Source organism: Pseudorca crassidens, chromosome 17 (genome assembly GCF_039906515.1).
Source record: "Pseudorca crassidens isolate mPseCra1 chromosome 17, mPseCra1.hap1, whole genome shotgun sequence".
Lineage (NCBI taxonomy): Eukaryota > Metazoa > Chordata > Mammalia > Artiodactyla > Delphinidae > Pseudorca > Pseudorca crassidens.
In genome coordinates this window covers 57,783,740-57,809,132 of record NC_090312.1, presented here as the reverse complement: position 1 = coordinate 57,809,132, position 25,393 = coordinate 57,783,740, and the positions used below count along the sequence as shown (strand labels likewise).

The 25,393-nt window shown below is 35.4% G+C and overlaps 1 protein-coding gene across 5 annotated transcripts in view; it reads left to right on the top strand.

The window, feature by feature from the left end:
* Positions 1-7,949, top strand: part of RALYL (RALY RNA binding protein like) — an 822,874-nt gene extending 814,925 nt beyond the window's left edge. For all 5 annotated transcript variants that reach the window (XM_067711969.1, XM_067711970.1, XM_067711968.1 and 2 more), the window contains one exon: positions 7,774-7,949. In XM_067711969.1, the coding sequence (XP_067568070.1) occupies positions 7,774-7,791 (18 nt within the window). In that variant the 3' untranslated portion in view covers positions 7,792-7,949. The remainder of the gene's footprint in view (positions 1-7,773) is intronic.
* Positions 7,950-25,393: the final 17,444 nt, after the last annotated feature.

Genomic DNA, 25,393 nt, shown 5'->3' with positions numbered 1-25,393 from the left:
AGATTTATTGCAGAACTATGTGGTACATTCCTGAGTACGGTCCTCAGTTCTCAGGATTGCCAGCCAAATAAATAATTCTGAGAAGTGGGCTTTGAGAAAGAATAGTCAGTTTTGTGATGTTAGCACACTCAGCAAGACATGTAGGAATGTGAGTGGCCCACAAGGAACGCCTCTCAACAGTGAAACAAAGTGGTTCTCAAAGAGCAGGATGCCCAGATTAGCATCACTCACAGCCTTAAAAGAAATGCAATTTCTTGGGCCTCATTTCAGACCTAGTTGTCGTAGACTATTCAGGCTACTATAACAATAGACCACAGACTGGGTGGCTTATCAACAACAAACATTTATTTCTCACAGTTCTGGAGGCTGGGAAGTCCAAGATCACAGCATTGACTGGTTTGGTGTCTGGTGAGAGCCCACTTCTTAGTTCATAGACTGATGTCTTTTCACTGTGTCCTCACATTGCAGAAGGGGTGATGAAACTCTGCGAGACCTCTTTTCTGAGGACACTAATCCAATTTTTGTGGATTCTATCTCACGATCAAATAACTTCCCCAAAGCCCTACAGCCTAATATGATCACATTGGGCATTAGAATTTCAACATACAAATTTGGAGAAGACACAAAATTCAGCCCACAACACTAGAAAAACAGAAATTCAGCAATCTCAGTTTAACAAATCCACTCAGTAATTCTGAGACCCACTAAAGTTTGAGAACCAACAGTGTAACGAAAAGAATTCTTGATAGCAGTCAGGATCCCAGAACTAGTCAAGGCTTCGACCAACTACCTGGACATGTCACTCAGCTTGTCTGTGCCTTAATATCTTCACCTATAACAGGAGGAGATAATTTTTTTTAATTGGGGTATAGTTGTTTTACAATGTGGTGTTAGTTTCTACTGTACAGCAGAGTTCCCTGTGCTATAAAGCAGGCTCTCATTAGTTATCTATTTTATACATATTAGTGTATATATGTCAATCCCAAACTCCCAATTCATCCCACCCCCCCTTTCCCCCTTGGTGTCCATACGTTTGTTCTCTACATCTGTGTCTCTATTTCTGCCTTGTAAACCGGTTCATCTGTACCATTTTTCTAGATTCCACATATATGTGTTAATATACAACATTTGTTTATCTCTTTGTGACTTACTTCACTCTGTATGACAGTCTCTAGGTCCATCCACATCTCTACAAATGACCCAATTCCTTTCCATTTTATGGCTAACAGTCCACTGTATATATGTACCACATCTTCTTTATCCATTCGTCCGTCAATGGGCACTTAGGTTGCTTCCATTACCTGGTTATTGTAAATAGCGCTGAAATGAACATTGGGGTGCTTGTGTCTTTTTGAATTATTCCTTATTGCTCATATTTGATGAAATCCTCTATTCCTTGTCATGTAGCTTTATCAGTATTGCCTGACCTTGAAATGCACATGGCAAGCATTGGTAAAACCAGGAGAGATCAGCTGGCAAAGCAGATCCACAAGGTCTCATTACCATCCTCCACAGTCCATAACCTGGGGCTAGCCTCCCAGGTTCCCAGAACGTCTTTGTCAGCAGGCTGGGACAGGAAGAGTACCTCAGACAAATGTTAACCAATCTGGTATAGGCTGGCCAATCAACCCAGAAGATCTGTTTATGCATTTATAGGGAGACTAACTGAAAGAGAGGCTAGCCCAATGTTCTCTGGCCTGAGCATTCTCCTTCAGTAAATCAAGCTGCTAAGAATTGTAATCAGAAGATCTACTTGGAAAGCATGATTTAGAACAGAGTGTTAATTGAATGTCCTTAGTCTGCCTGATGTGTCCATGTCTGTAATAGGAATATACCTGTCATTATGGGCCAAGTACACTTCCAGGGTCTGGTCACCTTCTCCTGTGGACAGCCCCTGAATGGCACAACCAAACTGCCCTCTGAGACTTTCCTGGTTTTCTGTGCTTGCAGTGTCAAACAAGTCTCTCTCAGATCAACATATTTTTTTCCTTTGGCTGATTTAATAATCTTCATTTATGTTCTAATCAAGTCTCAGAGACCCTAAAATCTTCAGCCTGTCTTAAGTGACATTGCATATTTTCTGCCCTGATCAGTTCAGTTTTGATCATCAAGTTGTAGTCTCAGAAAACAATTTGATCATCTTATTTCCAAATTTCTGGCTGGTTACTACACTCTTGTTTTCTCCTCTGTTTTCCACACCCTCCTTCCCTAAATGGTCATCACCCTAGTGAAACTGCACTCCTTTTCAGGTGGGACTCGAACCAGCCAAAACTCATACTGGGACTTGAACCCATGATCCCTGACTTAGGAGGGGACTCAACCCCCCTGTATTTTAATTGAAACTGCTCATCTGGTGTCAGGATTTACTGAAGCTCAGGTTATTTTGTGTCGGTGAAGAAAGAATTCAGTGAGAAGCAAAGTGGCAAGCAAAGAGTGAGTTTATTAACATAGATGCTTGTGAGAAATACAAGTGGGCAGGTGGTAGGGGCTCTGCCTCAAGGACTGAGAGGACTTTATTTTCATAAACAAAAGTGGGGAGGGGGAGAAGATCACCTTCTTCCACATTCTTGAGCAGACGTCTATGCTTACATCATTAGTTCCTCCTTTGACCCTATGTGGTTTAACTGGGACTATCGTGGTGCTATTTAAATCACATGTATATTATTAGCAAAAGGATGGTAACATATACTATGAATAAAATATGGTAATTCATCTCAGCTTTCGGTATAATGTCCCCTTCCACCTATATTTCTGACTTGACTACATGCAGAAGTGCTACTCTTCAAGGACTATTAACTGTCTGACTTCATGTCACAAGATTCAGACGCCATATCTATTGTCTTGTGTTTTAACTATCAGGGGTTGTGGCTTGAGTGTGTCTGGTGCTTGGATGTACCTGGTCTTCCTTCAAGGTAGTGTAGATTGTTGCTAGGTTACTGGATTCTTTCCTTGAGTGGTCATTAGCTTATAACAGTCTCCCAAACTCCCTTAAAATTCCTTTTCTATCTTGAATCCCCAGTGGGATTTCTAAACTGACTATTTAGTTATCCTACTCTACCCCTATCACCAGGATTGGAGACTATCAGCCTCCAAGAATCACATAGTAGAGCAGCTGCCTTCATTTGTACCATTCTGGTGAGTTACTGTCCTCTTGGTTTTCATTCCATTATGGATTTTCTTATGTGATTCTTTCACCTTACAGTATTATGCAATTTTGGCCCCAAGAGCTTATTAATAGAAGGTAAGTTTTAATTTATAATGAACAGTCACTCCTGGAAATTTGTTTATGTTATTTAGAAATTTGAATTGAATTGAATTAGATCTCATTTGTAATAAGGGATTTGTAAAAGCCAAATGTATTCACATTGTCTATAAAAAGTGAATGGCTGAATAATTACTCAATAAACATAATTAATGGTGACAACAAATATAGATTATTCTTGTTCATGAGACTTGCTTTTCCATAAAATTTATATAGCTTGCATTACCCACATATTTTCATTTACCTTTTTTGCTCTGTAGATGCTATTTAGAAATATAGATTATCTATTTATTTATTAGTTATAAATCTCAAATAGAAAAAAGATAACCAGAAGCATTTCTGACATGAAAGAAAGAATATTTCTTTAAAAGTATTATGGGGATTTTTTGGTAAAACTCTAAATAAGGTGTATTTATTCAATATATTCCTGTACTTATTTTATTTCAAATATATTAATGCATGAGGTTTAAAATTAAATGTGATTTCCCTGTAGATTAATACTATCTTTTTCATCTTTGTAAAATAGAAGTAAATTGCTTGGTTCAATACAAACTAAGCCCATTTGAGTGGCTTTTTTTGTTGTTTTTCAGAAATAGGAGAGATTGAGACTTGAAAAAGAATTCATCATCAGGAGAATTTATTTTAAAAGCATCCAAGCTCCTATACAGCCAGAAGATAAATTACCCACTAGTCAAGAGAAGGAAAGCACAATTAATTTCACATTATACTAAACCAATCAGCTCCTTAAATGGCTGTCTTTTTTGAGAAAAAGCAGCAAGAAAGCCATAGTTGTTCCTTCCTCCCATGCCTTTAGAAGCAAACAGCTAGTCTTTTCTCAGACTACAAGTTCTATGGAAAGCAGGGTGAATATATATATTTTTTTCTTTTTTTATATAAATTTATTTATTTTGGGCTGCGTTGGGTCTTCGTTTCTGTGCGTGGGCTTTCTCTAGTTGTGACGAGTGGGGGCTACTCTTCGTTGCGGTGCACGGACTTCTTATTGCGGTGGCTTCTCTTGTTGTGGAGCACGGGCTCTAGGCACGTGGGCTTCAGTAGCTGTGGCACGTGGACTCAGTAGTTGTGGCACATGGGCTTAGTGCTCCACTTCATGTGGGTTCTTCCCAGACCAGGGATCGAACCTGTGTCCCCTGCATTGGCAGGTGGATTCTTAACAACTGTGCCACCAGGGAAGTCCCAGGGTGAATATATTTTGTTGTTTTTAGATAAGGAGAATTCTATTCATGACTTGTATCCATATTTCACAGTGCAAAGTTAATGAAGCTTTTGTCTTGTACTAGTGATAGGCAAATGCTTTGAAGTTTTATGACAAGGAAGTAAGACTTCAATAAATTATTTCCAAACCTACCTTTCTTCTTTCCAGGATAATTATTTTTATGTAATCATTTATTATCAAGGAATAAAGGAAGGGTTGAGGAGAAATCATACTGGGGTAATGGAATATGCACAAAAAATCTGCAGGCTGCGTTTTTCTTCCTAACAAAATGGATTATTGCTAAACAACCATTCATTACCTTTTTTGAGACCAGCAGGATGGTGTTAGAATATACTAAATTAATGTCACCTGCCATCACTTAACCTGAAGAAACACAATGATTAGTAAACTTTACATACACAGCTGCTGCAGCATTTTAAGCATCTTCCATATGTAATAAAAATGTGATCAATGGAGGCCTTCGAGGAAAGAGTGCAATGCAAGCATATAAAGAGCCTCGGTTCCTTCCTGCACACAGGTGTTATCCATCAAAACCCCCAAACCACAATGCCTTGTGTCTGCATGTCAGTACCATTCTATAGGCTAAGTTTAATTCTCTTTATTAAGGTATTCATTTTGCATTGATAAGGGATGATCTTTGGTATGCACATACAGGAAATGTACAAAGTCTCCTTTACGCCATGCAAAAAAGTAGCACACTGACTTTGAACCATTAAGTTCAAGACCTTGTGCTTTAAAGATTAATTTACTCTTCCCACATACATGCACACAGCCTGGCACTACATAAAGAACACAAATAATAACATTTTCATTTTTAAAAATACATATATGTTGGATCAGTAAGGATATAGTATAGATTGCATGAGGAAGAAGAGAGGGAGAAGAAAAAGAAAGAGGGACTGAGGGAGAAAAGCAAAAAGTGAGTGAGAGAGAGAGAGAGAGAGAAAGAAAGAATATCAAAATATCAAAATGTACTTAGGCCTCACCCATGAAATTTTCTTTCCTGGGTATATAAGTTTTTTTAATGCTTTGACTGGAGAGAAGACTATTAAGGGTATATATTTTGTTATTTTTAGTTGTTTGATTTATGAAAGTTTTTAATCAAAATTGTTAGGCATTTATTAGTAGGATTATATTTATAAGTAGAGCAAGTTTTACAAAAGTACTTCTAAGGGTCCTTTGAAAAATGATTGTCCCTGATTAGTTAATTAAATGTGGTAAATGACATTTGTAAACTCTTACATATTATATATCATGTTTTTAAGTACTTCATTTGTCTGGTTTAACAAATAAAATCTTTCTGAGAATGAAATAATTCTTAAAATCTAGTAAGTTACATGTATCAATATGATGGCCTAAAGTTTTCTTAGACTTTCTAATATCACACATGAACATAAGATGTGGATGTAAGATTTCAGATCACAAAACTGCAATCTTATGTCTCAATTTTTAATTGCATATTCTAAGCTGAAATCATAAGACTGTCACATTAATAGACTAAATTATCTGAAATAACATGTTTACAGTACCAAATGTTCACAGATTTCTTAACACAAAAATATTAGTACTCTGATTTCTGTTTTTGTAAACATTTTATGTTCAACTCTAAATCTTCCTAGAATTAAAAGACATGTACTCACTAAGGAAGATGACATCCAGTTAACTAAAATTATTGAGGTGTACATCTATTCTTGAGTGTGAAAGTTACACACCCATGAAGGAAGAGAAAATACCATCCAGGTTCACTGAGTTCCTTTCGACTGTGATCTTGGTAGGTCATGTGACTTGAAGCTGCAGACACCCAGAGCAACTCTCACCACCTCAACTGCCATATCAGTCTTTTTCATAAGCTCTATATCACAGGACTCAAAACTTTAATAAAGGGTCAAGTTACCTAATTCTCTGGCTACTCATAGGAGTCAGCAACTATTGGAAAGGGTAGCCTGTACATATGATCTGTCAGCCCTCACTCAGCCACATAAGAATGGGCCTTGAGTCTGAAGTACTTTCTTACTGAGAAATAAAGAGCCCATGCAGTCAGCCTTACAGCCTTGTATGGAAATACTTTCCCTGTTTTAAGCTAAATAAGTATTCCTTTGTCCTGCTTAAATGTGTACATCAGTGGTCCTCAGGGACACCTCCATCTTTTAGTATTTCAAACTCCATGAGAGTGGGTTCCAGGTCCTTCTACAGTAGCAACAGGGATAGTCATAGACCAATTGCCCTCCATCCACTGCCAGGGAGACTCGCTATCTATAGGGACCAGCACACACTATTAGAGCTGTAAAGTGTCGTTCCATCCAACGTTTGACTGTGTTAGGTTTTCCTTGACAACTTTGATACCAAAATACAAAGACAAAAATGTTTGTATTTCTCCCCTGGGACTGATAACCAGGAGCACTGCAAGGTATTCTTCTCCCCCAATATTGATAACTGATGCACGATGTTCTTCTCGCAGCAACTCCCATCCAAACTGATTTGCTTGTCTTTTGTTCATAAGACATACACATAGGTTTCCCATCTAACTGCAAAAAACCTTTGAAGTTGTTGGATAATTGGTGTCATTATATTTTTTACTTAAATAGAAAGACCTTGAACTTAATAGGATTCTAGGATAAATAAATGCCTTTCTCTACTAATCTAAATAAACTTGCATTATTTTATCTTCATATTCATATTCAATTTCTCAATTCAATTCTTCAACCAATTGAATTTTGACTCTTATATGGTGTTTTCTGGCTCATGGTTGCACCATGGGTCTTCCACTGTCCTTCCTGCCTCTAGCTTTCTTCTTTTGCAACCAAGGTTGTATAACTCAGATCAGAGTCCTGTACTGGCTTTTTCTCTTATCCCAGGTACGTAAGGCTTAGGAATGCACTGTTCAAAGCCTTTTCCAGCGGAAAAATATCCTATGTTCACTCTTTAGGGGCAGCAAAGATTCATGAGCAACCCAAATCTCTTTCCTTAGCCTAGAACTTCAAGTGGTTCTCTTCTGACCTGGACAAGAACTCAGGTTGAAAAATAATTGTTGATCTCAGTCAGTAAATTAGCTAGATTTTAAAAAATCATATCATGCTATAAATATAAATAATTTTAGTGTTGTGTACAACAAAGGATCTGAGAACTTAAGCTTCCCAAAAGTATTTGTCCTAAAGACTTAAGACTTGTTTTATCCTTCTCCTAACTAAGTCTTAAATTCCAACTTATTTATTTATGCATGATATCAGCAATGAAATATAAATCTCTATATTTTAAAATACTTTTTTTCTTTTCTCAGTTTCTACAGATAAAGTGATCTGAAGTAATGAATGATGTCATAAAAGCAGAAAAGAAACTGTGACAACACCCAGAAATATGAAAGGAGGCTTCTTACTGCATAATAGTATCTTTGGTTCAATTTATAAAAACCCAAATAAAATGGACAGTATTGTTCAATTTTAGAAATTCCATTTCTTCTATGTTCTAAGCTGTATAATTGTCAGGTTTTTATGGTTTAGATTGTAAATGTGTTTTTTCCCTTTGCTAATTACATTTTTTTTTAAGTCTTAAAATGTGGAGGACATTTATGAATGGTAAGGGAGACACCATATACAAATGTATATTTGTAAAAGCTATTTTTATGATTAGCATGTTTTACTTTTGGTCATATATAAAAGTCAGGTGATATTGCAATTATACACTTAAAACTTATTTCCAACAATGTCATGTAAGAAAAGATGCATTTTATGCTAGTTTTTATAATTTATTTTTAAGTTATAGTTTAAAGTACTTCAGATCATAAGGATAAAATACTTGAAAAGTTTTATTTCTGCCCTCAATAAGCACCATTTTTATTAATAAATAATGCAAATATTTCAGATGTATTTCAATAGCTAAAGGACTGTTGGTTTGCCCTATGATTAAATTGAGCATTCTCTGCTCGACTGAACTGAAATGACCCAATTACTACCCAATATTTCAGTCTGGGTAGGAGATCCCATGGACAGGTTTTAATGCCCATACTGGTAAGAACTAAATTGGCAGGGATGATTGCCTTGTCTTTGGATCCAAAAGTTCAAATTAGTACATACATCACTTCAGTTCATCTCCTATTGCTCGGAACTCTCCATTCCCTGGTATTGCAAGTGTTTTCCAGATGCCCTTAGCCATTGTCTTGTGCTGTGGAAATGGAAGAAACCATCTTCACAGACTGTAGGAGAATTCAGCATATAATTTCTTAATAAATACTGTTTCTTTTAAAACAAAGTTGGTGTGTATCTTTCTTTTGGGGTGCACTTAGTTTTAATACCTGGTTTGAATTTTTAAGTAAGTTGTAATGCCACAAAATCAATGCAATAATGAAAGTAGCATAACTTTAATATGCATATTATATGTTCTTTATGCCTTAACTTTTCATGGAATGACTTGTATTCTGAAACATATTAATTTGTCATGTAATTGAAAATCAGATGGCCCTCAGTCCATGAAAGAAGGCACTCTATGGTTTATATTTCTAGAAGGCATATTTTTTACTCCAAATATAGAATTTTAAGAAAATATTTCAGGTTAGAAAGCAAAACTACCTGAACATAGTTTTAGCTCTGCCCAGCTAAAACTCTGCACTAAATGACTGCCAGCTCTTCATTAAAGAGCAGAGAGAAAACATTTAGCATCACCAAGAGCACTTTGTAGATTTAAAGCCACCTTTGTTCAAAGAAATCGAGGGTCTAAAATCAGCTTTGTATGTTTTCTCTTATTTTTCTAGTTTAATTCCTTTAAGGCGATTTATCTTCTTTCTCTATGACTTTCCAATATAAGCTAACGAAATCTTATACAATTTCATCCAACAAGGAATATCACAAAAAATTTCTGAAAAAAAAAGAATTAGAACTCTGTTATTAAAGAAAAGAAATATATTGCATTTTCCTATTTAAAGTCTTTAGCAATTTGATAAAGACTTTAACCTAGGGATTAAACCTAGAACCTAGGGGTCTGTATCAGGAATGTGCTTCCTTTTTAAGGGAATGTGAAAAACACAATGTAGTACACTGGTTTTTGCCATAATGGGTATTGGAGAAATTGTAACTGCTGTGATTGAATTCTGAAGTTGCAAAGAACATGTATGCGGTTCTACAAGGGAATAGAATCAACAGAGTGATTTCTTGGTTTGCTGCCAATAGATGCCTGGGGTATTCTGATGCTCCAGAAAGGAAGTGTTGCAGGTATTGTGTATTAAGAAAATACACATGTGGATATTTTTCCAAACTTGCCATTTGTCCTCATAGTAGTCAATAAACAGTGTAGCATTTATAACCTGGCATTATTATAAATTAAGAGCATTATCCTTTCTCAGGTATTCATTAACTATTCTCAAAATAAAATGAATAATTCAGATGTCCAAAATAATTCTTTGTTATTAGAGTCTGATTTTCTCCACACAGACCTTGAAACATGAAACCATGGGTCTTTCTCTTTATTCATTACCCATTCCTGGCTTAAGAATTTCTTTTGATGACAAGGATGGAATAAAATATACACCAGATCAACAAAGTATAAATTGTTGGGGATTGTAATCCCTGAAGGTTTAGTTTAATAAATGAAAAGGAAGATTTTTAAGAGATGAGAAGGGAAGTGTATACTTCTAACAATAACATCAGTCTCATAAAGGGAAAGAAAAGGAGCATTTGTTGCTGCATTCAATTCAAGAAAAATATGGGACAATAGGCCCACTGCTTGGGAAGTTAGATAAACTGGGCACTGGTGATAGTGGGAAGGAGAAAATACCAATTTTGCATCCATCTTCTTCAATAAAAGAATAGTTTTCAAAGCAGGAATACACACACACACAAAAGAAACAAAATAAGAAGAAACTATTTTAAATAGATTAAAGTTCAGAGAACAGGAATTACAAATGCAAATGCCTGCAGAGGCCTAATAAGAAATATAAATGCACTAATCGGGCCTGAAGTAAGTTAGCAAACATTCAATGCAACTATGCTGATGAGGAGATACAGCTGGCTGCCTAATTCAGAAATGCAGACCTGGATTGGCAAGGTTTCCTGATTTTTCAAGAGAAGGTAGGCATCCAGAGTTTAAATGAGATATCCTATTTTGTTTTGTTTTAATATGAATATGAAGGTGAATGAAACCATATCTGTGATTTATATCCAGGATTTAATAGTTGTAAAACTTAAAGGAAAAGCTTAAAGTAATAAGAAACAACAAATTCAGTGGTATCTCTGGTGAGCAAAGAAGGGAGAATAGAATAAGAGTATTCAATAGCAGCTGTAATATTTAAGTTCTTAGGAAAATATTTGAATCAAATGTTTTAAATCAAATACATATCAAACTAAGTATAGGTTACACTGGTGTTTATTTTATCTTCTCTATGTGTTTTGTAGGCTAAAAATATTTCAGAATGATAAAAGTATGTAATTTTTTTCACAATGTTTGTGCATAGGTAGATAGAGATGTGCATATTGAAGACACAGAGATGTGGGTGGTATAAATAGCATATAAAGAGGTAGAAATTTGGATCTTTGAATCTGTCGGAAGTCTGTAAGTTTGTAATCTACCTTTCTTAGAGATGTTCAGATTCCTAGAAAAGAATATAACTTAGAAGAGATGCCTTATTCTAATGTTCTAAGCCATTTTTGCAGAGGAGGGATTTACAAGTGCATTTCCTATTTGTTAACGAAAAGTCTTTCTATCAGCACTTGAGATACATAGAACCACTTTAGGAATTTAAATATGGTTCATGCAAGACTGGGGTGCCTGAGCATGTAAAATAGCCCTCATGTTTATGTGCTACATCTGTAATATAAGGACTATGCCGTCTCTATCTTTATATCCTGTACAAATGGTACCTGTACATAACAGGTTATTTCTCCATAAATATTTGGGGAATTAAATGAAACATGGTATTCTCCAGGTTTTCACCTTAAAATTAAAAAAATGTTTTAAGGTATAATTTGTTAATCTGCTACTATGTTCTCAGCACTGTACTAATATCTTTATACGCACTATCACTAATGCACACAGGAAAACTGCAGGATAGGTATAGTTAGCTTCAGTTTCCAAGTAAAGAAGGCAGATCATTTATTCAGTCAGTTCTTTATTGAGTACCAAATCTATGCTAAGCACTATTCCTGACAATAGGAGTCCAGCTGTAAATAATGAAAACTGAAAGTCCTGTCCTTGAAAAGCTTATACAGTTCAGGGGAATGACACACAATAGGCTAATTAACAAGCAAGTGTATAGTATTGCAGATGATAATGATGATAAACATCGAGTAGAAAACAAATCCAGAAGGAAAGAAGAACTGGTGAGGTTTTATAGGAGTGTTTAAATAGGCTGATCAGGAAGTCTCCTTGGTAAGGTGGCATTTGGGCAAAGATGTGGAGTAGGTGAGGGTGTGAAACTTGAGGTGATTTATGGGAAAAACGTCCTGAGCAGGAGGGACAGGAAGTAAATCCCCTGAAGCAGGAATGTACTTGGTGTGTTCAGGAAAGGTGCAGTGTAGGTGCAGTGTAGCTGGATTGGAATAAATGAGGGAAAGAAAAGTAAAAGTAGATGAGGCCAAAGAAAAGCCAAGATTTCACATCACAGAGCTTAGAGGTGATTGAGTCCATTGGTTTTATGCTACATTAGATGGTAAAACAGAGAAAGGTTTTGAGCACAGGAATTATATGATCCAACTTAAAGGTTAAAAAAATCATTTGGGCTCCTAAGTCCAGAATAGAATACAGAGCAGAAAAGAATCCAGAAATCCCTGCATTTTAGGTTGATAAACAGCTCTGTGAGTTTGGCCTGTAGCTAGACTGGTCTGATCAGAGCAGAGAAGCCTGCTCATTTATACAACAAATCTGTGTTGAGACCTTACTCTATTCCATATATATACTTGACAGTGGGCATGCAGATGTAACACAGACACAATCCCTTTGTTCAGGGTACCTAGTCTACTGAGTAATATTGAAAAATAGCTGAATAAAGGTAGAATAGAAAAGTTCAAAAACAATGCTGCAAATCAAAAAGAACATTGTATGGCAAAGTCTTGTTCCTTACAGCTCTGATGGAAGTAGATTGAGAAGCTTTTTTTTAAATTACCTTTGTTCAACCAGCTGAAACAGAGAAGCATAGGTGCCTCAAAGTATAAAGGGCTAAGCTTGGATTCACCACAACTCTTTACCCTGATCCCACAGACATTGAAGGAAACAAAGCTATTCCCCAAGTGATGATGTGAGGGCTGGAATTCCTACAGCCATCTTCCAATGATGAGGAAAGTAGCCAACAAATTGAAGATGCCAGAGAAAAAAGATGGAAAATACCTGGAAGCTTACAGTGTCTTTAAGCCACTAAATGAATAAGCTCTGGAGCCACTCTGCTACTAGACTTATTATGTGAGTTAATAAATATGCTGCTTATTTCAAATAACTTAGAATTGTATTTCCTGCTAAACACAGCTGAAAAAATATCCCAAATAATTTTTGTAATTATGTAAAAAAAAAAAAGAAGAAGCTAATTAGAAGTAATATGTGTTGGAGGGGATAGTTTTTTGGGATTTTTAAAAAATAATATTTGTCAACAAAGAGCTTCAGACTCTTTTTCAAATGCTCTGTTCTGGCAGAGAGCAAAGCAGTTAAAGCAGAAGAAATACATCCATTAATCCCAGCACAACCAAACTAGAAAAAGTCTTTCTGCATAAGCAAATTGTACCAGAAACTGTGGCAATTAACTTCCATAGAAGCCTGAACCTTGGATGAGGAAGCAACCAGCATGCAAGTGGTGAGAGCCAATCAAGAAATCCCACCTCCCCTTCTGACTGCAAATAGGAGACATAACTCTCTGTGTTTATAGACAAGTGTATGAGCAAAGGGAGAAATCAACATGGAATATATCAAAAACAAACTGCATTATAAGGAAGAAGGAATATTTCAGCCAAAATTAAGAAAATGATCAGATCTCTAAAATATATATCTTTTTCATAAAAAAGGAGAATATTTTTTTAAATAGTTGTTCTGTGTTTTAAAAAGAAAGGTATAATATAATGAAAACATAATAAAATTTGACCACAGAGACATTTTTAAAAGAGCTGATATAAAAACAGTAATTTTTTAATGAAAAAAAGAAAATAAAACAAGAATCCCCAAAACAAAATAACCAAAAGCAAACTTTTTGCTTCAAAAAACCAAATAATTGTTTTGGAGGGCAAATTTAAGAGACTTCAATGGAATATAGAGTAAAAGTAAAGAAGTAAACATATAAAAAAGATGACATTAAACATAGAGGGCAGAGAAACAAGATCCAACGTAAGCATTACAGGGGCTGCTCAGAAGAAAACAGAACGAATCAAAAATTTGTGACAATCAGACACAATTGAAGAAAATTTACAAAGTTCAAAAAGGCTTACCATATTATCAGAATATCAATTTTAAAAGAAAATCCAACTTTACTTACAGAAAAATCTAAAAATAAGCAAATAACAAAACTTAGAAAGTTTTCAATCCGTCTTTCCAAAATAGGGAAAACTGAAGTTCCGAAAAGAAAACTTTTATATTCAAAGTGCTATACCTACAAACCTGCATTTAATATGTTAGGGCACCAGTGAAATATTTCATATATCTATAGACTCAGAACACATACCATTCACATTGAATTCCTAAAAAAATGACTGAAAAATTTACTGGCAAACATTATACCATATGATTTCAAAAAAATAAAGACAAAAATGCAAGACACATTTATCATATAAATACCTAATGGTAATCACTCAATTCAATAAATCATAGAGAACTGCATATACATAATTGTTATGATGATATTTATAAAATGGAATGCAAAAATAGCAAACAAAAACATTCTTAAAAACATGATTTATATGTAAATATAATTGCTGCTAAACAACAGCCTGCTTTTATAATTCCAGATTGAGTTAAAACAGTTGATTAGGAGAGGACAAGAGAAGGACATATGTTAATGCCTCATCTTATGCAGCTTCATTCATTTAACAAATGATTGAGCATTGAGAGTGTCAGACTCTCTTCTAGGTTCTTAGGATGCATCAGTGAACAAGAGATGAACCCCTCATCTTGGTGAAGTTTAAAATTGAGTGTGTCAAGTCTATATTTTATATAAAGGTAACCACTAACAGAATTAGAAACAGAGTACATAACTTACAAATTCTCAAAGATGACAAAATCAAGCATGACATGGTCTGTACCCCAAAAAGAGAAAGAAGAAGAAAGAAGGAGGGAAAGAAAGAAGGAAGGGAAGGAAGGAAGAGGGGAGAGAGGGAAAGAGGGAGGGAGGGAGGGATGAGGAAAAAAAGGAAATCAGGCATCAGGCAGGCAGGCAAGCTATTGAGTGTGAAGCAAGGTATTATTTTTAATGCCTAAATATAGAATGAGAATATACCATTTAAAATAGTAAATGAAATAGTTTAATCACCCTATTGAGTGGCAAAAACAACCAATATTGGGTTAGTAGTATCTGTGAAGCACTGCTTAGAAGAGTCATAAGAAAAATAATACTAAAAAGTTAAAAATGAAGAAATAAATCTTCAAAGAAGTTTCAAGTTCAGAGGTTTTATAAATGTTACCTGTTAAATATTCAAAGAATAGTTCATTTCCTTGCCATTAAATCCATTTCAAGATGCATAAAAAGACCTAGTCCACCCAATTCATTTTATGAAGCTATTATGACTCTCACATAAAAACATGACAAAAAGGTAACACGCAAAAGTCAAATATAGATAACTCACTAATATAGAAGTAAAAACCTGAAATAAATCAAAAATACAAGCAAAAATACAACAAAATGTAAAAATCCCCTATGACCAACTAGGACTTCTTGACAAAAATTCACATACACTCTCACACACAAGTACATGTTTGTGCGTGTGCACCCATGAAAACACACGCACACACCTACATGCATCTTAAAACAACTTTACACTTCATACTATAACAGATGTCACAGTTAAACTTACATTAAAGTAAGAATACCCTCTACTTAAATTAATATTTCTAACTTATTCTAGATGAGGAAGCTAGTGCAGTAAAGCAAGAAACAGAAATTTATAGTTTAACAATTAGAAAGAAGAGAACATTTTTTGATTGGGTTAGGATGTGATTATCAATGTCAAGGGCCAAGAAAATAAGAAGAAATACTATTAGGCTTAATTATGAGTTAAATTTTTTAATATTTAATAAAAGTAAAAACATATAGCTTTGTATTATACAAATAATAACTGGAAAATGTAATGAATAATATTCCTTTTTATAACATTATAATACATAGTTAAAATACTTCGGAATAAACCCAATAAGAAATGCACAAAACTACATAGTACACACCACAAAATTTTATTCATAGAATAAAATATATGACTAAATGAATAGATGTAAGATGCTCTTAGATGGTAGGTTTGAAGTTATAAATAAACCAATCCTTCGTACGTTAATTCAATATAAAATTTTCCCTAAGCCTCAAAGATCTTGTCCACTCCTTTGGCTTTTCATGCCATTTTATATGCTGATGAGTCTCAGAATTATACTTATCATCCTGACCTCTCGTTTTCTATAGCCAACTTCTCATTGGACAGTTTCACTTCAATATTTCACAAGCATCTCAAACTTAACTCTTGATTTTCCACCTAAAATGGATCCTATTTCTAGAGAACCCATCTCTATAAATGGCACGTTTTTTACTTTTTGCTGTATGCGGGCCTCTCGCTGTTGTGGCCTCTCCCGTCGCGGAGCACAGGCTCCGGAAGCGCAGGCTCAGCAGCCATGGCTCACGGGCCCCCAGCCACTCCGCGGCATGTGGGATCTTCCCGGACCGCGTAACAAACCCGTGTCCCCTGCATCGGCAGGCGGATTCTCAACCACTGCGCCACCAGGGAAGCCCTATAAATGGCACTTTTATCTATTCATTACTAAACCAGAAACCTTGGAGTCATCTTAGCCTTGTTCTCTCTCACCTCCTGTCTCCAATCTTCCACTGCATTTTGCTGCTTCTACCCCCAAATATACCCTGGGTCCCTTTACTTTTCTCAATTCTATCTAATATTTCAGAAATCACCCCCCAAATTATCTCCTTGTTTCAACACTACCTATAACTCCAATCTAAAAGTCACCTTTTAAAAATGTCAATGTAAATTGCTATACCTTTATTTCAAAGCTTAAATAGTATCTCAAAGTCATTAATGTGAACCCAAAGCCCTTGGCATTCCCCATGAGGCTCCAAAGGGCCAACCCCTCCTGGCCTTTCCTATCTCTTCTGTTTCTTCAACAAACTGGGATCTTTTACACTTCAGGCCTTTGCCTTTGCTAGTTCCATGTATAGAACGCTCACCTTCCATCTCTTCATAAAGCCAGCATGCACCTGTTCACCAGTTACCAGCTAAGGGTTTATACCATTCTGAGGTAGTCTGCCCCATCCTTTGCCCTAAATCCATTATTCTTTATCAAAACACCTTGATTGCTTGTTCTGTGGTATTTCCTCATTTGTAAATTACATACTTGTTTATATTTTTACTGCCTGTCTTCCTGACTAAATTATGGATCTTGAGAAGAATGGCTTTTTGTCTGTTTTATTTAACATCCAGTATCTAGATCAGTGCCTTGCAATAGCAGAAAACCAATGATAATATCAATGAAATTTGTGTTTTAATGGAAATCTTGTTTATTTTTAATTCCCTCTGGACCAATAAATAAATAACAAAAAAAATAATAGAGAATTCTGAAGGAAAGCAATAAAGGAAGGAGAAGGAAAAGAAAGAAAAAAAATGGCAGCAGGTATTTCTTTTCCTTTTTTTTTCTTTGATTTCTTAACACTCTAGTTCAATTGTTATTGTAATGTAATGCCAAGTTCTCCTTCCTTTATTGCTTTTCTTCAGAAGGAGAAGAGAGAGATTAGAGAGTCAAAATACATTTAATGAACTTATAGGTGTAAATTAGATCTCCCTGGAAAGACCTCCTTATATGTAAGAACTTAATATTTAATAAAAGTATTTCTTATATCAATAAAAATGGTACAAAATTAATAAATATATATGGGGCAATTATTTAAGCACTTAAAATATATAAAATTTAATACCAGTCCTTACATTACCTATCACAATAAATTAAAGATTTACATTTAGAGTTAATATTTTTAAAAACACTTTAAAATTTCAACAACATTGTCCCTTCTCTGGGTACAGAAGAACTTTCTATGCCTAAAAACAGTAGGAACTCAGCAGGGAAAATATTTTTTTTACCAAAAAGATGGAATGTTTGTAAGTCAGCATTATCAAACAAATGAACTACAAGAAGTTTTGAACATTTAAGATTAATATCTATTTTAGGAAAATATCAAAATTATAAGAAACTTCAAGCACATCACTAGATATATGGGCAAATGGCATAAACAGACAATTTGGAAAACCTGACAATCAGTCTTTCCTTGAACACCAACTAGCCGGTGGCAGGGATATCATCTGAGCACTTACTCCTTCTGGAAGTGGATATGGTCTTGTTATGGTCCTGTGTTTAGCACAGGAACTGAGATCACTTATTTGTCTACATAACCTTACAGGATAGTTGTTAGGATTGTTCTTTAGCAGTGGTGATACAATACTGAGTATAACAGAAACTGGTGAAGTGATAATTCTGCTTCTTTCTCACCTTTGGAAAAGTCATCAGCCCCACAGGGGATGAGGTTAATAAGAAAAATTGTATGGATATACATGACATCTGCCTCTGCTCTGTGTAGCCATCCCTTTTCTGATAAATTCTGCAACTATTTCCAGACTGGGACTTTATGGCAATATGTTTGTGCCATTTCTTCTGACTAATCCATACACAATTGAAATTCTTCAATGACTAAATAGCACTAAATATAAGATTACAAATTAGAGTAACATTGAGATTCTGTTTAACAACTATAAAAATAGAAAATATTATAGCATAGTATAATATTCAGTTGTGGTTAGGAGACAGTGGGGGTCAAACTCTTAAATTCTTATATTTAAGCACCCTCATAAAATGCTAGTGGGAGTACTAATTGGCAAACTTTCTCAAAATAGATTTGACAGTATATCTCAAGAATATTAGCAAATTGTATAACCATTATAATTATGTAGAATTTCTAATGACATGGTGGAAAGTTTAGAATTAAAAAAGGGTAAAAGTAAAGAGGGAGATCAAGAGGGCAGAGTATGATGACACTGAGTTTACCTCCCTCCACAAACACATCAAAAATACATCTTCATGTGGAACAAATCTAATTGAAAACAACCTGGAAACTTGCAGAAAGGCTCTTCTACAACCAAGACTGTATAGATCCATATGGAGTTGAGTAAGAAGGGAGGAGAAGCAATCAGGTCCAACCCACACCCTTAGCATGGGACACAGAAGAGGAAGGATATCAAGGGCTCAGGGATCCTCCCTCCCTCACACATACTGGGCACCCCATTCCTGGCATCAGGAAGATGAGTCCCCTTAGCTAGTTTGAAAACAAGCTGGACTTACCGAGGGCTGTAAGAAACTGAAACTCTGCTTATGAAGAGTGTGTACATATGCTTCCTTACTCCTGGGAACAGCACAGAGGAACCAGATTGAAAAGTGTCTGGGGATCCTGCCAGTTTTACTGTGACCACACAAGATGCACCCAAGTCCACACAGGGCACCTGCTCCAGCCCTTCTTGCTCCAGCACTGCTCTCCACTACAGAGAGGTGCTGTTGTTATAGAGACTGCACAAATTAGAGGGAATGGAGCCAGGACCTGACCCTCAGGACTTCTAGTCCAGGACTATGGGCCCCACCCCCACTCCCAATAAGGCATTGATGGCCACTGAATAGAGAAGAAGTCTCAACTCACACCTGGCTCTGGCTTGAGCCCCTCATCTCCAGCCCCACCTCCACAAATGTGGTAGCTGCCAGCACAGCCCAGGGGAAGAAGAAACACATGCTCACTTTAGATCCACCTCTCCCAACAAAGTCACAAAACACATGCATACTTCATAAGGATGCTCCGACACATGGAAAATCCTTCAAGATTAGGATAGGTAACTGTTTCACCTAATTTCATAGAGACAGATAAAATTAAACAAAATGAGAAGACAGAAATGTGTTTCAAGGAAAGAAGAAGAAAAAACCCTGAAACGAAAAGAAACCCTAATGAAACAAATAATTTAACTGATAAAGAGTTAAAAGCAATAGTAATAAGAAAGTTAATGAACTTGGGAACAGAATAGATGAACATAGTGAAAATTTTAACAAGGAACTAGAAAATAAGAAAAGAACCAGTCAGCTGAAGGTACAATAACTGAAATGAAAAATACATTAGAAGGAATTAGGAGCAAACTAAGGGATACAGAATAACACATAAGCAATCCAATAGAACAATGGAAATTACCCAATCAGAACATCAAAAAGAAAAATATTTTTTTTAAAAATGAGAACAGTTTAAAGACAACTGGTACAACATCAAGTGTACCAGCATTCATATAGGTGTTCCAGAAGGAGAAGAGAGAGAGATTAGGGAGTCAAAAATACATTTAATGAAATTATGGGTGTAAACTTCCCAAACGTGAAGAAGGAAACAGATACCCAGGTACAGGAAGAACAGAGGGTCCTAAACAAAATGAACCTAAACAGACCAACCACAAGTCCTATCATAATTAAAATGGCAAAGGTGAAACACAAAGAGAGAATTCAAAAGGTAGCAAAAGAAAAATAAGGAGTCATATACAAGGGAACCCCATAGGCTAACAGCTGATTTTTCTGCAGACACTTTGCAAGCCAGAAGAGAGTAGCATGATATATTCAAACTGCTGAAAGGGGGAAAACCTGCAATCTAGGATACTGTATCCAACAACAATATTATCATTTAGAATTAAAGGAGAGATAAAAAAAAAACTTAGACAAGCAAAAACTAAAAGAGTTCATCAATACTAAAGCTACCTTAAAAGAAATGTTAAAGGGTCCTCTCTAAGTGGAAAAGAAAAGTCTGTATTGAGAAGTAAGTATCTATAGGAAAGGAAAAATCCACTAGTAAAGGCAAATATATAGTAAAGACTGTGGATCAACCACTTAAATAAGCTACTACAAAGATTAAAAGACAGAAATTGTAAAATAAACTATAACTAAAATAAACAGTTAAAGGATAGACATGAAAATATAAAATATGATATCAAAAACATAAAACATGGAGGAGGAGAGTAAAATACAGATCTTTTAGAATGTGTTTGAACTAAAATGACTTCAACATTTTTTTAATTGAAGTATAGTTGATGTATAATGTTGTATAAATTACAGGTGTACAATATAGTGATTCACAATTTTTAATGGTTATATTCCATTTATGGTTATTATAAAATATTTGCTATATTCTCCGTGTTGTACAATGTATTCTTGTAGCTTATTTTATACCTAATATTTTGTACCTCTGACTACAACTTTAAAACAAATACATATAGTCATATATCAACATATTTGCACTGCATGGTAACCACAAGTCATAAATATACAATAGATACTAATAAACAGGAGAGAAAGGAACATGATACTAAATAGTGCTAAATAAAATAAAGCATAATACTAAGGAAAATTTTCAAACCACAAGAGAAGAGACTGAAGAATAAGTAAAGAACAGAGAAGAACTACCAAAACAACCAGAAAACAAATAACAAAATCAAAAGAATTACATACCTATCAATAATCATTTTAAATGTCAATGAAGGGAATTACTTGGCAGTCCAGTGGTTAGGACTCCATGCTTTCACTGCCAAGGGTATGGGTTTGATACCTGTTTGGGGAACTAATATCCTGCAAGCTGTGTGGTGTGGCCAAAAATTTTAAAGTAAAATAAATAAATGTCAATGGGAAAAAATGCCTTGATCAAAAGACATAAGGTGGCTGATTGGATACAAAGCAAGATCCTTCTATATGCTGCCTACAAGAGTCTCACTTCAGAGCTAAAGACACATACAGACTGAACATGAGGAAATGATATTCAATGCAAATGGAAACAAAAAGAAAGCTGGGGTAGCAATATTCATCACACAAAGTGACTTTAAATGAAAGTCTAAAATAAAACACAAGGAAATGTTATAATGATAAATGATCAATATAAGAAGAGGAAATATTATTTGTTAACATATATGCACCTAATATAGAAGCACCTAAATATATTAAGCAAATATTAACAGACATAAATGGAGAAACTGACAAAAATACAATAATAGTAGGGGACAATAATACCCCACCTACATCAATAGATCATGCAGACAGAAAATTAATAAGGCAACACTGACCTTAAAGGATGCATTGGACCAGTTGGACTTAATAGATATCTATAGGACATTCCATCCAAAAACAGCAAAACACACATTCTTTTCAAGAGCACATGGAACATTCTCCAGGATAGATCACATACTAGGCCACAAAACAAGTCTCAACAAATTTAAGAGGATAGAAATTATATCAAACATTATTACCTACCACAACGTTATGAAATTAGAAATCAATTATAGGGAGAAAAATAAGAAAAACTCAAGTACACGGAGAATAAACAACACACTACTAAAAAAAATCAATGTATCAATGAAGAAATCAAAGAGGAAGTCAGAAAATACCTCAAGAAATATAAAAATAGAGCCACAACTTTCCAAAATCTATGGTACTTAGCAAAATCAGTTCTATGAGGGAAGTTTATAGCTATACAAACCTACCTCAAGAAACAAGAAAATTCTTAAATAAACAATCTAAACTACCATCTAAAGGAATTAGAAAAAGAAGAACAAACAAAGCCCAACATCAACAGAAAGAAGTAAATAATAAATATCAAAGAGGAAATAAATAACATAAGACCAAAAAAAGGAACAAAAAACAACGTAAGAGATCAATGAAACCAAGAGCTGGTTTCTTGAAAAGATATACAAAATTGATAACTTTTAACCAGGCTCAACAAGAAGAAAAGAGAGAGGACCCAAATAAACAAAATAAGAAATGAAATGGGAGAAATAACAACCAATACCACAGAGCAACATGTGAAATCATGAAGAAACAGACAATCTGAAAAGACAGATCACGTGTAGTAAAATTGAATTTGTAATTTAAAAACTTCCAGTAAACAAAAGTCCAGGACCAGACAGCTTCACATGGGAATACTACCAAATATATAAAGAAAAGCTAAAAACTATCATTCTCAAACTATTCCAAAAGATTGAAGAGGAGGGGATACTCCCAATTTTATTCTACAAGGCCGTATTTTTACTGACACAGGTACATGACTCTCAGGGTAAAACTTGAGCAGAAAAAGACCTTATTCACTGGTGATTAGGGCTGAGTTAAGGAGAGGAAGGAGAAGTCAAGGCAAAAATCCATAAAATGTGCTAAATTGGGATTCCCTGGTGGTGCAGTGGTTGAGAGTCTGCCTGCCGATGCAGGGGACACGGGTTCGTGCCCCGGTCTGGGAAGATCCCACATGCCACGGAGTGGCTGGGCCCATGAGCCATGGCTGCTGAGCCTGCGCGTCCGGAGCCTGTGCTCCACAACGGGAGAGACCACAACAGTGAGAGGCCCATATACCACAAAAAAAAAAAAAAAAAAAAAATGTGCTAAATTGATTTATTGGAAATGGAAGGATAAAATTTTACTTACCATGACTTCTCTTGGTAAAAGAACTGTATGCAGTTAGAAGGACTACTATGACCTACCCCTTTGCTCAAATAATGCCAATAATAAAAGAGGAATGGATGGAATCCTACTAATTCAGATCTCTTCTGTTCAAGGAATATTTAAATGAAGGTTCAACCTCCAGGTAGCCTTCTCCATTATTCTTTCATTCACCTTCATATTATCACATAGACACAGACACACACACAAACAATTGTGTCAAATAAATCTTTACTGATCATCTATTAGAAAATGTCCAAAATTATTAGCCTGTCTCAGGTACATAATCAGGTTATATACCTCCTAGAAGGTCTAGTCTGTAGGTAAAACTAGCCCTGTGAAAGAAATTCTTTTCTTGCCTATTTTGGACATTAATGAAATGCCAGGTAACCTGAAATCTGTCAAAATATGTCTTCTAAATATGATCCTGTCCACGACTCTGTCCCATGCCCCAATAATCAACATTTAGTTTCTTTTAAGTTGAGACTGAAAGCCTTTGGAGAAAAGCCATCCATGGATTTCACATTCTTCTGACTTCTTACTGTATAACATTACCACTATTTGAGGCAGACTAATTTTTAAAGTTTAGGAAGAAGAGCCCCATTTAGGGCCACTCATACCTCTGAACTTCACTTCTCTCTGATTAGCTCCAAACAAACAAACAGAAAGAACATCTAAGGTTAGCTTTACTGTCAGTTTTCTGTTCCAGTGAAAGAGACTTTGATGTAAATACCCTCTCTGGAGTCATAATTTCCCTATATGCATTGTGTTCTCCTTATGTTATTTTTAGATATCTTAAAAATTCTAGTCTTATCCTTACACTTGGGAGAAAGTATTATTAACTTTTTTTAACATCTTTATTGTGGTATAATTGCTTTACAATGCTGTGTTAGCTTCTGCTTTATAACAAAGTGAATCAGTTATACATATACATATGTTCCCATATTGCTTCCCTCTTGCATCTTCCTCCCTCCCACCCTCACTATCCCACCCCTCCAGGTGGTCACAAAGCACCAAGATGATCTCCCTGTGCTACGCGGCTGTTTCCCACTAGCTATCTATTTTACGTTTGGTAGTGTATATATGTCCATGCCACTCTCTCACTCTGTCACAGCTTACCCTTCCCCCTCCCCATATCCTCAAGTCCATTCTCTAGTAGGTCTGTGTCTATTCCCATCTTACCCCTAGGTTCTTCATGACCTTTTTTTTTTTCTTAGATTCCATATATATGTGTTAGCATATGGTACTTGTTTTTCTCTTTCTGACTTACTTCACACTGTATGACAGACTCTAGGTCCATCCACCTCACAACAAATAACTCAATTTCATTACTTTTTATGGCTGACTAATATTCCATTGTGTATATGTGCCACATCTTCTTTATCAATTTATCTATTGATGGACACTTAGGTTGCTTCCATGTCCTGGCTATTGTAAACAGAGCTGCAATGAACATATTGGGACATGACTCTTTTTGAATTATGGTTTGCTCAGGGTATATGCCCAGTAGTAGGATTGCTGGGTCATATGGTAGTTCTATTTTTAGTTTTTAAGGAACCTCCATACTGTTCTCCATAGTGGCTGTATCAATTTACATTCCCACCAACAGTGCAAGAGTATTCCCTTTTCTCCACACCCACTCCAGCATTTATTGTTTCTAGATTTTTTGACGATGGCCATTCTGACTGGTGTGAGATGATATCTCATTGTAGTTTTGATTTGCATTTCTCTAATGATTAATGAGGTTGGGCATTCTTTCATGTGTTTGATGGTAATCTGTATATATTCTTTGGAGAAGTGTCTATTTAGGTCTTCTACCCATTTTTGGATTAGGTTGTTCGTTTTTTTGTTATTGAGCTTCATGAACTGCTTGTAAATTTTGGAGATTAAGCCTTTGTCAGTTGCTTCATTTGCAAATATTCTCTCTCATTCTGAGGGTTGTCTTTTGGTTTTGTTTATAGTTTCTTTGCTGGGCAAAAGCTTTTGTTTCATTAGGTCCCACTTGTTAATTTTTCTTTTTATTTCCATTTCTCTAGGAGGAGGATCAAAAAGGATCTTGCTGTGATTTATGTCATATATTTTTCTGCCTATGCTTTCCTCTAAGAGTTTGATAGTTTCTGGCATTACATTTAGGTCTTTAATCCATTTTGAGCTTATTTTTGTGTATGGTGTTAGGGAGTGTTCTAATCTCATAGTTTTACATGTGCCTGTCCAGTTTTCCCAGCACCACTTATTGAAGAGGCTGTCCTTTCTCC